A 13,960-nucleotide genomic window follows, 5' to 3' on the forward strand; every position below is an offset into this window, starting at 1 on the left:
AAGGAAATACTTGAGGTTGCTGAAGTATATAATCCAGTAGCTCTAATCTCTGATAATGATTGTAGGGAGAAAAAAAACAGTCAGCTACCTATGTCTGCATGGATTTACTCCTGGATATTTTATTTTGTTCCACTGACATATATATCAATACTACATTGTCTTAGTTAACCTAATTCAACTGTAAGTCTTAAAATTGGGTACACTGTAATACAGCTGACCAATAAGAGGGAGGCATAAGAGTTATGGAATGCATGGGATTTTTTTTTTAATTTCTTTTTCTGGAATTATATAAATGTTCTATAAAATGAGGAGGAGTAAGAGGGCAGGGTAAGGGGAAAGAGAGAGGAGGAGGGGAAGAGAAAGAGAGGAAGGGTAGGAGAGAAAAGAAAAATAAATTGATAAAGAGAAAAATCTTAACTAGCCAGAGGAAAAAGATACACTATGTACAGAGCAACAAAGATAACAATCATAGGACACTCACTGTTGGAAAAAAATGTGAGCTAAAAGATAGTGAAAGGAGCCTGTCCATGCCAAAAAAAAAAAAAAAAAACAATAGTGGAGGACTATCCTTAAAGCATGGGGAGAAGATGTGAAAGAGAATTATATAGTAAAATAGTATGATGCCCCGACAAATCCTAGAGTGATCTGAACAGTGATTAAAAAGTATCTGCAAAGTCCCCTTGGGGAATGGTGGTGAGAAAGAGAGAAAAATTCAACTTCCCCATTTGGAGAATTTCTGATATTCTCACAAAAGTGGGGACAATAAAATCAATAGGCTAAGCCCTTGATCTTGGGTTTCACCCCTATGAAACTTATCCTTGAAAAGGATAGGCTAAGCCTACTTAAAATTAGGCCTAAGAGTCACCCCCCAAGAGAATCTCTTTTGTTGCTCAGATGCGGCCTATCTCTTAGCCAACATCACAAGCAAATTCGCTGCCCTCCCTGTCTCTACAGGGGACATGACTCCCAGGGGGGTAAACCTCCCTAGCAACATGAGACAGAAATCCTAGAATGAGCTGGGACTTAGCACCAAGGGATTGGGAAAACTTTCTCGACCAAAAGGGGGAAGATTGAAATGAGACAAAATAAAGTGTCAGTGGCTGAGAGTTTCCAAACAGAGTCAAGAGGTTATGTTTCTTAAAGATGATTGCATAATGATATAGCTTTCACAATATGACTGTGTGATTGTGAAAACCTTGTGTCTAATGCTCCTTTTATCTACCTTATCAACAGACGAGCAAAACATACAGAATAAAAATAAAAAATAAGGGTAATAAAGGTTAAAATAAATTTAGTAGATCGAAATGCTAGTGATCAATGAAAGGAAGGGGTAAGGGGTATGGTATGTATGAATTTTCTTCTGTTGTCTTTTTACTTCTTTTTTCTGAATTGATGAAAATGTTCTAAGAAATGCTCATGATGATGAATATGCAACTATGTGATGACACTGAATTACTGACTATATATGTAAAATGGAATGATCACATGTTAAGAATGTTTGTGTTTATTTTTTTAATTAATAAAAAAATTTTAAATAAATAAATAATAGGGGAAACAATTGAGTAGAGGGAAATACTAGTGGTCAATGGAAGGGAGGGGTATGGGGTATGATATGTATGAGTTTTTTATTTTTTCTTTTTATTTCTTTTTCTGGAGTAATATAAATGTTCTGAGAAATGATTATGGTGATGAATATACAACTATGTGATGATATTGTGACTGCAACACCAAGTACGGAATGTTCATACGTGAAGAATGCTTGTGTTGTATGTTGATCGATTTTATTAATAAAATTTTTTTTAAATCTATTCAAAAAGAAAAGAAAAAAGTAAAAACATATATATATATATATATATATATAAAGATAAAAGGTCATGGCAAAAAAAAGAATGTATGTGTGTGTACGTTGTATTAATAAAAATAAGAAATATATATTATATATAAATATATAGGGTTTAAATCTATTAGAAAACAGTACTCTCTATAGCTCATGGGTTGCTCCTATGTATTATCATAAAAAGCAGGCTCCTAAGTGATGCATGACAATTTCAGAAGGGCATTTACCTCTAGAGATAGAGGGAAGGAAAGGGATCAGGAGAGGCAGGGGGCTTCCGTGACAGGTGTAAGGCTTCATTTCTTTACATACAAAAAAATTTGAATTAAATAAAACAGCTAAAAGGATTTGGAAGAAAAAAAAAAGCCAATAGCAAACTAAATGCTGCCTACAGGAAACTCACTTTGAATATAGAAATATAATAATAAAAAAAAAAGAATATAGGGTGCTTGGGTGGTTCAATGGTAGAATGCTTGCATTCCATGAGGAGACCTGGGTTCGATTCCTACACCATGCACCCAAAAAATAAATAAATAAAAGAATAGAAAAAGATAAACTGTACTAACACTAATCAAAAGAAAGCTGAAGGAATAAATTCAGTAGATTTAATAATGAGACTCTTACCACAGACAAAAAGAGATATTCAATGATAAAAGGGATCGAAAGAACTGCCATTCATACTCAATAAACCACTTCAATCTACCTCATACTGAACCAAGCTTCCTTAAACAAAAGAAATTAACCCTCAACAGCCAAATGAACTATCACTACAACACTGCAGGCAACAGAAGTAAAACCCTAAGAACAAAACTGAAAAGATAATACACAGGTCAAGAAAAGTCTCTTGTCATTTAAAAACAAAAATGGCCAAGATTCCCCACCAATACAACTAGGATTAGTCTAAAATAGTTTATGTATAGGAAAATGTATTTTATATAAGAATTTAATCTAATATTTTATATGAAAAGAAAGAGCATTGAACACTGGAGGACAAGTCGAGATAGTGCCTATCATGGGCCAGAAAAAGAAAAATTCAAGAGATTTTTAAAATGAGTTTTCCAAGCTTATTACACACATACCTTTCTCCTACACTGATGCTTCTGACAGTCACGCATCTTAACACATTTTGTTTCACACAGATAAGATTTATGGCATGGCATTCGTTTTGTATGCTTTCCACAACGACAGTGTTTCTCCACTTCCTGGAAGCATCAAAAAAAAACTATTAAACCTTACTTTTGTTAACCTGATATTTTTCATATTACAATTTCTATATCTACATAAAAAACGGTGAAAAATTTTAAACAGCAAATTTTCATTAAAAACTCTACAGCAATCAAAGCCGAATATCCTAAAATATCTGTTTATATCTTTGTTCCAAAAATGACCTCATATGGATTTTCACTGTTAAATTATTAGAAATCTGATGTTAAATAGTAAAAAATCACTACGATTAAAATTACTTACATCTAGTTACAACTGTAACATATGCACAACTAACCTGCATCTTGCCCTAAACTGAGTCAGAAATTTTATTATTAAGGCTCAATACACTGAAAATATTTTTCTTCTCTCAGTAAAGGAAGAAAATTTGATTTACCAGTAAAGCTATTCTGTTGGTCTTGTAGTGGGGTCAAAACTAAAATGACATATATAGCTTCATTCTATCCTTCCATGCATTCTATCCTTCCATCATCACTGGGCCTAATTCATCACTGCTCTGAATGTCTTCAGGGAACAAACAATCCCCTACCAAATATTTGAACTTTTAACAAGCAAAACAAACAAAAGGTAATTTCTTTATTTGATTGCTGGCACACTCTTCTGCTTTTTTACCATAAATATTAGATCATTAATTTTTAATTTCTTATACAGATCATGACATAGATGTTTATGAAAGTAGGTAATAGAAAGCAATCTCAGGGCAATTCCATTTGATATATTATGACAAACAACTAATCATTATAAGAGTTGACTAACTTGTCTACATGTTTCACAAGGACCTCGGTGACAACGCTGTGAACATCTATGGATTCCACATTCAAGTACTTTGTCACAACTATCTCCACAAGTCGGTACATCTTCTGTACAAGGCAAAGAAAACTCTAAGAGCAGACAAAAGTCAGTATTAATGATAAGATAAGTTACTATTAAGCACCAACAACATACCATATCTTTTGGCTACCCAAAGAGTAACAGACCTTTCAGACTATGAATTTTTGCATTTTCTGAAATACTGTGAAAAAAAAGTATTACTAAAAACAACCTCTATTCTTGACCAAAAGGGGGAAGAGAAAAAAAATGTGTCAGTGGCTGAGAGATTTCAAATACAGTCAAGAGGTTATCATCCCAGAGGTTATTTTTATGCATTATATAGATAGCCTCTTTTTAGTCTAAGGTATATTAGACTAGAGGGAAGTGCCTGAAACTGTACAGCTGTGTTCCAGTAGCATGTTTCTTGAAGATGATTGTATAATGATAACAGCTTTCATAATGTGACTGTGTGATTGTGAAAACCTCGTGTCTGATGCGCCTTTTATCTACGGTATGGACAGATGAGTAAGACATATGGATTAAAAATAAATAAATAATAGGGAGAGCAAATCTGTAATTGGAGCTGAAGGGATACAGACTGTGCAACAGGACTAGATACAAAAACTCAAAAATGGACAGCACAATAATACCTAATTGTAAAGTAGTCATGTTAAAACACTGAATGAAGCTGCATCTGAGCTATAGGGTTTTTTTTGTTTTTTTTGTTTTTTTTTTTTACTATTATTACTACTTTTATTTCTTTTCTCTATATTAACATTCTATATCTTTTTCTGTTGAGTTGCTAGTTCCTCTAAACCAATGCAAATGTACTAAGAAACGATGATCATGCATCTATGTGATGATGTTAAGAATTACTGATTGCATATGTAGAATGGTATGATTTCTAAATGTTGTGTTAACTTTTTTTTTCCGTTAAAAAAAAAAAATTAAAAAGTTATATTGGGTAGATGGAAATACCAGTGATCAGTGAGAGGGAGAGGTAGGTGACATAGTATGTATGAGTTTTTTCTTTTTATTTCTTTTTCTGGAGTGACGCAAATTTTCTAAAAAATGATCATGGTGATGAATATACAACTTTGTGATGATACTGTGAGTCAATGATTGTACACCATGTATGGAATGTTTGTAAAGAATGTATGTGCTTGTGCATTATTTTATCAATAAAATTTTTTTTAAAAATGAGAAAAAAACACCTCTAATATTTGTAAAGAAGTTTATGCTTTTTAAAGGAATTTTGACTCATGCAAGTTATCATCCTCAAGAAATATGCACTGAGGAAATGAGTAAGGTCACATAAACCTCTACAAGAATATCCACTATATACAGAATTATTAAAGAGAATTTTTTCTTAACTTCACAGAACAAAAAGAGATGAAGGTAGATCTAAAATATTATAAAACTCACCTTTAAAATATAATAACAAATGTTGGAAATAATGTTATAATTATGTTTGCTGGTATTGGTGGATATCCAAGGAAGCAAATGCAAATTTTAACCCGATGTTTTCATTAACTCAAAGCAGTCAAAAATAAATGCAGCTATAACCTAATAACCTAATACACAATAATGCAATAGTTTAGGATTATAAGGTTTCCTTTATGTGCTACACATTACACCAAACCTTTCACCTGTATTTTTATCATTTAATTCTCACAATCTTATGAATATTGCTCTCATGTAACTTAAGAAAACTGTAGTTCATAGATGTAGGATATAAATCACGACATACCTGACTCCAAAGTCTGAGTTCTTAACCACTGTGCTATATTCTGTCTCTTATTCAAATGTAAAGAAATCTAATATCAAATCTGTATAATTACTGAACTTACACTATGTACTCCCAGCGAAACCTAACTGAATTAGGAAATTTGTTGTTGTTGTTTTAATCATCTTTAGTTAGCATGGCTAATAAACATATCACATCAAAGGTTTAAAAAGTCTTACTTGATTTTTGACAAGGACAGAATCTTTTCCCAGATCGAGGACATTCGCCACAAGCACCAACATGGCAAACTTGTTCACATGTATGATTACCACATGGCAGCGTTTTTCCACATACCTAAAATAAAATGCAATAAGTACTACTGAAAGATCTAAAAGTTAACCAAAAATGATTCCTTAACCAAAAAGTAATCATTTTCCCATCATAAAGATTACAGTTTCTTTATATTCCTCAAGATATTATGCTTTATAGACTGTGGCTCAGCAGGCAGAGTTCTTGCTTGCCATGCCAGAGACTAGAGTTTGATTCCCAATGTCTGCCCATGCAAAAAAATATATATATGCTTTATACTTTCACGTTTCATATATACATTTTTCCTTATGCACCAAAAGAAGTATTTTTAAAATATAATAAAGGAAAAAATTACACACAGCTTCATAAGGCCATCCACCAAAGCTGTACAAATGGCACTAAAACCATGCCAATTCTAAGACAAACATAAAACGAATCCTACTTCAAGAAGTGAGAAGGATACAAAGTTAGCAAGAAACAAGGTATGTCTTTTCTGGATCAAAAATTCAACAAATAGCTGTTAATTTGGAAAAAAAAAAAGTAAATTCCCCTAGGAATTTAAATGACATTAAATTGGAAAGTAGTTTCCTAAAAGTTGAATGTAATCATGACTTAACTTTTCTTTCTCTCCTTTTATCCAACTAAGCCTAATTAAAAACCTAATTCTACGTGTGTAAACTTTCTATATTCTTTAATATCCAACCCTAAAAATGTACATTTACTTACTTGATCACAGTGCCACAGTGGACTTGCACAACTTCGTTCAGCTACTTGTTTGCCACAGACACACTTTTGTCTACTAACTCTTGGACAGGGCTGACAATTTCCTAAAATCAGAATGATACATGAGCACCAAAACATTATTAAAGCAATACAGATTGCTTTGCCTTTTAAAGTCAGGACACTTAATAGGTACCTGCATGACAAGGGTTTTCACACTTATGTTGGCCACAAAGCAACTTCTGTCCACATGGCTGCTGACAAGACCATTCTTTGACACTGCACCTACGAGGGATAGGCTTTGCTTTCTTACAATAACAAGAAGTTGCAACCATCTTTGGGCAAGGAGGACAGGGACCTAGAATCCAATGAAGGGAAAAAATACATATCAAGAGTCAAAACTAAAACCTTCAATTCCTAACCCTATCAAGTAATTTCTAAAGCTTTCCTTACTAATATTTTTAAAAGGAACCTCTCCTTTTTCTTAAGGCAAATTTAACCTCTGATTAAATCTTCACATTTGAGGGTGAGGGGGAAGTACTCAATTTACGAACAAATGACCACCCATCAAGAACTTAAAATGTAATATATAACTCACCTGGATGACAGAGGAGTAAACATTTATGGCCACAAGGAGGTTTAAATTCTCTCTCACATACTTGGCCACATGAATGAGGCACAAGCCACGGATCTAAAGGTGGATCTTCAACTTTTCCACAATAGCAATAGTACCTACTAGGTGTTTCAGATCGTTTATATTCAAACCTACATTTTGGACTACAAAGAGAAATGCAATTACTAAAGTTAATTTCATCTTTAGTTTATATTCAAACCTACATTTTGGACTACAAAGAGAAATGCAATTACTAAAGTTAATTTCATCTTTAAAAACAACATGAGAGACAGGAATATAAATATACTTAGCATTGTTCAATTAGGTTTATGTTAAATACATTCTCTGCTCCATCTCTGTATTAGTAAATAACTAAGAATTTACTAAAATTTCCTGAAATGATAAAACTATTCTATACCTGCACTGTCCAATCAATAGCCATAAGCCACATTTGGCTAGTGAACACTTGGTTAGTGCAGGCAACTTAGAAAGGAATCAAATTTTTTATTTTATTTAATTTTAAAAAATTTAAATAGCCACTTATGGCTAATTACTACCATATTAGACAACAAATATATTAGAATACATGTACACACAGAAAGCAATGTTAGCTTCTACTAGCCACCTGCACTTTATTTTTGAGGCATTTATCCCAATTTTTATCAAGTTTAATTTTTTAAAAGCTTGGTTGGTTATGTGGTTTATTGAGAATAAGTAAAGTATATTAGCAACAGCAATTAGAATAACCAGTTGAAAGGTAGGCAACACAGCAGGAAAAAGATGACTAAATCTAGAATTAAGGGGGAAAGCATTGAAAGTAAAAAAAAGAATTTCATCATTCTCAACATCTAATATGAAATACACCTATTTCAAATGTGCCTAAGTTAGAGAAAAGTTCACATCATCATTATATATTTCCATTGTCCTGAAAACATGTTTTTTCCTAAATAGACCCATATAAATTTCAAAATAATCAAAAGATACTTGTTCTTATGATTAAAACCAAAAACAAAAATACCATGTCTCATCTGGAATAAATAATTGGCATTTATATTAGAAGCGTTAAATTTTCCTTTATTAAAGTAAAAATTTCTACCAACCCTTTAAGCTAGTGTGGAGGGGAATTAATACTTTAATAAGCTTAGATATGTATGGCTAAAAGGCAGTCATCACTATTTAGAACTGTCCATCAGTAGTGAGAATGAATTGCTCCAGGGGATTAGGAAGTGAGAGCAGTTATACAAATGAATGAGTTTTATTTAAAATAATGCTATGCTGACAATGAAATTAGTTATGCCAAATCTTGTTCATAAATAAGCAATGTCTTAGCTAGCAACATGCATTTTAATATTTGATTCCCACAAAATGATACATTTAAAATTAACTTTCAATTTATTTGATTTGCAAACACTCCATAGCAACCAAACATACACTTCTATTAGCATTTTTATCACGTTCTAGTTCCCTTTTGATGAGGATTAAACAAAATGGGTTCTCAATGAGAATAGGCAATTAATTTATTTCCTAAAAATTATGGAATATGTAACCCAAAGGATACTGCAACAGTTGATTAAAATTTTTGTATTCTAGATTTTAGGGAAGAGTAGCAGTTCACTCCTCTCTTAATTGGTGCGTTCTAATCTTATGGCAAAATAAGTACTTAAAATAGAAGTGAGAAGAATGAAAGTTAGAGAAGTATACCTGAAGTTTAAGTCTCTATAACTGACAAGCCAGAATATCTGGCTTAATTCTGATTTTAACATTAAAATCCCCACAAATAAATAATACACAGTATTGAAACAAATACACTTAATTATTAATTCAATTCAGGAAGCTAACACTAATGAACAGAAAACAATATCATTCAAAGCATTATCATAAGACAGAACTTGACTGGAAGAATAAAAAAACACTGAATTTAGAAATCAGAAATCCTAGCTTTCAAATACTGGCTCTAGGAGATGACCCTGACTGAATACACCGTTCAGCTTCAATTAACTTTAATACTCCCACTGGTAAAATACGAATGAAATGTCAGATTGCTGAGAACTGTTTTTACAAAGTAATTAACGCCATACATGTTTTTAAAAACTACCCCCCACAATTTTACAGGCATATCTGAATTTAGGGTAAAGAAGGAAGGTTGACACAGATCAAGGTTTTATGAGGTCTGAATCCTATACATTGTAGCCTTTGTAAGAAAACGAACATAAAATCATAAATATAAAATTAAGTACGAGGCAGTGCGACAGTGGCTCAGTGGCAGAATTCTGACCTTCCATGTCACAGACCCGGGTTTGAGTCCCAGTGCCTGCCCATGCAAAAAAAAAAAAAAATTAAGTACAAAATGACTGTTTACATGAACGCATAGGGACCCTGAAGCTTACACTTTTTTTGGTCAATACCTAGATAGTAAATCTACTCCCTCTAGGCTGCCAATATGCATAAATTTTCCTTACAGATAAAAAATTTCCACTCTCTCTTTCTGGAAATTAATGACAGAAATACAAGAGCAAATAGTCACTGGTAATAAGTCACATAATAAAATATAAACAAATTAATGAGATTGGATAATATACACCTAGTTTTGGGGGGTTTCAAGGGTAAAATTGGGAAGGTTGTGACAAGAATATGTTAGATGACAGTCTTTTACAATGTGATACTAAATCATAACAGACAACTCCATAAGAGAATTACCAGAATGATGAATGATTCTCAGTCATATAGAAATTAAAAGTCCTTTAAAAAGGATAATTACAGACTGAGATGGTATAATCTAGGAATGTCTAGAGTGTATGATAGTGACTAAATGTACCAATTTAAAAATGTTTCGCATGAGGAAGAACAAAGGAATGTCAATAATGCAGGATGTTGAAAACAGATGGTAATTAGTATTTTAAAACTTTAACTTAAGTGTGAGCCTAAAGCAAAAAATATTTATTTGGTACAAAATTTATATTTCGACTAGTACATTTCCTATTATAACTTATGTGGACAGCTTAATTGAACACAATAAGTACACGGCACCTTGAGTTGGGCATGAGATTTTGTAGATTTGTCCAGAGTAATGCCTCGATAAATTCCAGATTTGAACAGTGCATAAAAAGGTATTTGCAAAGTCCCCTTGGGGGGAATGGTGAGAAAGGGGGAAGATTCAATTTCCCCAAGTAGAGAATTTTTGATATTCTCACAAGCAGTGAGGACACCGAAAGCAATAAGCTGAGCCCCCAATCTTGTGATCTGTTCATATGAAACTTAACTCCGCAAAGGACAGGCTAAACCTACTTAAAATTAGGCCTAAGAGCCACCCCCAAGAGAACCTTTTTTAATCTTACTTAGATGTGGCCTCTTTTCCTCAGCCAAGACAACAAGCAAACTTACTGCCCTCCCCCTCTCTACATGGGACATGACTCCCAGGGGTGTGAGCCTTCCTGGCAACATGGGACAGAAATCCTAGAATGAGCTGGGACTCAGCACCAAGGGATTGAGAAAACTTTCTCCACCGAAAGGGAGAAGAGAGAAATGAGACAAAATAAAGTGTCAATGGCTGAGTGATTTCAAACAGAGTCGAGAGGTTATCCTAGAGATTATTCTTACACATTAAATAGGTATCACCTTTTTAATTAAGGAGTAATGGAGAGGCTGGAGGGAACTGCCTGAAAATGTGGAGCTGTGTTCCAGTAGCCATGTTTCTTGAAGATGACTGTATAATGATACAGCTTTCGCAATGTGACTGTGTGATTGTGAAACCTTGTGTCTGATGCTCCTTTTATCAACCTCATGGACAGATGAGTAAAACATATGGATTAAAAATAAATAAATAATGGGGGGAACAAATGCTAAAATCAATTTAGTAGACTGAAATGCCAGTAATCAATGAAAGGGAGGAGAAAGGGTATGGTATGCATGAATTTTTTTCTATTTTAATTCTTTTTCTGAATTGATGCAAATGATCTAAGAAATGATCATGATGATGAATATACAACTATGTGATGAAAAAGAGAATGTTCATATTGTATGTTGATTGGTTTTATTAATAAAAATTTAAAAATAAAAAAGGATAATTAGAGGGATGTTTTGCAGGGAGAAAAAGTTAAGTCTGAATGATTTATGAGTTAATGAATTAGCAGTTATACAAATTGGGGGGGTTGAGGGGAAGAGCCAGTGGGGAGAGCTAAGGTCTCTCTCATATTTTCACAAACCAAACAACTAATTAAAAGCTTAACACGGATATTCAAACTGCCAGTAAAACAACTTATCTATTATTTCCGTGTTCTGCAACCAAACATTCCACATAAATTTTAAAAAGTTACCAAGGCCAGGGATAATCTTTCTTTCCAAAATCATCATCCATCAAAGGAGAAGATACAAGAAACTGGCTGTCTTTAGCCCACTTCTGGATACAGGGCAAATGAAATATACAGAAACATCCTGAACAGCTCCAAACCTAAGATAAAGGTGTCAAAAATTAACAGTTACGCAGTGATATTTCTTTGATAATGCCACAATATTTTAAAATAAGCATCACACTAAATTATTTATAAGCTCTACCTTAGGATTATAGAAAAAAATTCTCCTTTCCAGTATAACAGAAATGTTCTTTATAAAAATTTATTGAAATGTGAACACTTTAAAATATATATATCAAAAACCCAGACTTATTCAGCTGTAGTAACTACTGCTAATATTCTGGAATGTCTCCAAATTTTTTTATATATATTTTATACTTTTTTTTAAAAGGAGGCTAAGAAATTAGCTTTGATTTTAATGCTTTGCCAGCTTATGTAATGTTACATGCTTGTAAAACAAGCATGCTCCAAAGCAGAGCCTGAGATAAGGACCTGGGTACAGGAGTGAGAAGACAAGACAGTGGAAGAAGAAATGCCAGTAAAAGTTATGTTGTTGAGGTGATTACCTCTAAGGGCAAATGAAGCTCACTCCTCATAGGAACCCCATGAGGAACCACATAAAACATGTCATGAACCAACTCAGTCTTCCCACTAATGTAAAGGAAGCTGGAGCTTTCATTTACCCCTTGGGCTGAATGCTGCCCCTAGGGCATTAATTCCCCTGTGCTTCTGCACTACACCTGTGTTCTGGTCAAATCAATTTCCAAGCAAAAAAAGAGAGCAAGAGAGAGGTGTTTAAGGTGTGACTGTACCCACACAAAGACTATTCATCCTTAGCAGGTGAAATCAGAATAGGCCTACCAAATATGGTGCTGGACATTCAAAGGCACCTGCTTCTGCTACACTGACCTATTCATTCTAAGTATGTTAAATTTCTCATTCACTCTGCATGATCAATCCATTTCATTAGGCCTTATTTTCTTGCCCTAGACAATACTGATATAATAGGAGTGGATTAACCTGAGCTCTAAATATTAAGTATATTGTATTTAATCACTTCTCCTTAATTCTTTCATTAGTGCCCTTTTAAATTTACATGTAGATAACTTTACCATTAGACCATAAGCTTCTCTGAGGACATTAAGCTATGTCTGAATATATCTCCTCCCCAGTGACCCTAGCCACTTTACTTGGTGCCTTAAACACAGGAGAAGCTCACAAACAATTAGTGCCACTGCTAAGTTCCACTTCTTTGAAAGCAGGGTCCGTATCTACTTTTTTGTTAATCTACTTAATGTAATAGAACATAATACATTTTAACCTGTTAGTATTTGTGAGAATCTCTGAAATATAGATGCTAAAAATGCTTTATCAAATTGAAATGTGCATTTAAAACACCTGTTTAGTCACAGTAATAGTGCTAAAAACATTAGGTGCTCACTTACAGGTAATTTTGCAAAAACTACAGATGTACAAAATGAACACCAATTTATATTCAAAATTTTCAATTGAAGCAATTTTAACCAAGATTAAGCAACAATAATAATAATGAAATACTTTTAACCTACACAGATTAATATTAGATAAGGGGAAAAACTTACTGCTTGGTTTCTCTTCACTGAAGCAATACAAATCAAGCATGTCATAGCCCCTGCTTGAAAAGCTTCATTTACATATTGTTTTGTTCGTTCTAATTCACATATATCTCCATCTTTAAATTTAGAAATTGAAAATCTCATGTTAAACATCGAAAATAAATTCACGAATAGCACTGCATTATTAGCGTCTAGTGATCTCAATTGCTCAAAGTATAGCTGAAAAACGATGTTAAAAATGAAAATAACCTATGAGCTGCCAAAAAGGCAAAAAGTCTATGCATTATATCTTACATATTTTATTCAAAAACAATATCTCACTCCCCATTTCCAAGGGCTTTGATGTTATTGCTGTTAGAGTCCTTAACAAATGTGGTGTGTGAGATGGAAAGTAAAAAGGAAAAGCATATAGCAAGGCAAAGTGTGAAAGGACAGTAAAGTGAAAGCTAAGAAAAACATTTTAGTGTAAAATAAGCATACTGTGTGTTTGTGTGTGTGCCTATTTTGCACATAGATTCCAAATTATTTGCTGAGTAGTGAACATGTAAATCTCAGAAGATCTTGAGGTCATTACAGTACAATAACCCTGTTTCATTAAATTACATTCACTATATCTGCTTAAAGAGGCAGTATAAACAATTTTTTTGAAACAATTACTAGACTATTTCCAGTATGCATCCGGTATGCAATTACTGAACACTTTTCTTTTGTGAGGCACGATATTATTAGTATTTCATACTGATTAAATAAGCTACTGTTACCCTTATTTTACAGATGAGA

The 13,960-nt window shown here is 33.2% G+C and overlaps 1 protein-coding gene across 3 annotated transcripts in view; it reads right to left on the reverse strand.

Moving 5' to 3' along the window:
* NFXL1 (nuclear transcription factor, X-box binding like 1) overlaps positions 1 to 13,960 on the reverse strand; it is a 73,455-nt gene that overhangs the window by 52,516 nt on the left and 6,979 nt on the right. For all 3 annotated transcript variants that reach the window (XM_077136790.1, XM_077136789.1, XM_077136788.1), the window contains exons 4-11: positions 13,187 to 13,296; positions 11,550 to 11,683; positions 7,222 to 7,400; positions 6,820 to 6,981; positions 6,630 to 6,730; positions 5,834 to 5,948; positions 3,815 to 3,939; positions 2,914 to 3,036 (exon numbers count right to left, since the gene is read on the reverse strand). In XM_077136790.1, the coding sequence (XP_076992905.1) occupies positions 2,914 to 3,036; positions 3,815 to 3,939; positions 5,834 to 5,948; positions 6,630 to 6,730; positions 6,820 to 6,981; positions 7,222 to 7,400; positions 11,550 to 11,683; positions 13,187 to 13,296 (1,049 nt within the window). The remainder of the gene's footprint in view (positions 1 to 2,913; positions 3,037 to 3,814; positions 3,940 to 5,833; positions 5,949 to 6,629; positions 6,731 to 6,819; positions 6,982 to 7,221; positions 7,401 to 11,549; positions 11,684 to 13,186; positions 13,297 to 13,960) is intronic.

The sequence above is a fragment of the Tamandua tetradactyla genome, chromosome 19 (assembly GCF_023851605.1).
Source record: "Tamandua tetradactyla isolate mTamTet1 chromosome 19, mTamTet1.pri, whole genome shotgun sequence".
NCBI classification, from domain to species: Eukaryota; Metazoa; Chordata; class Mammalia; order Pilosa; family Myrmecophagidae; genus Tamandua; species Tamandua tetradactyla.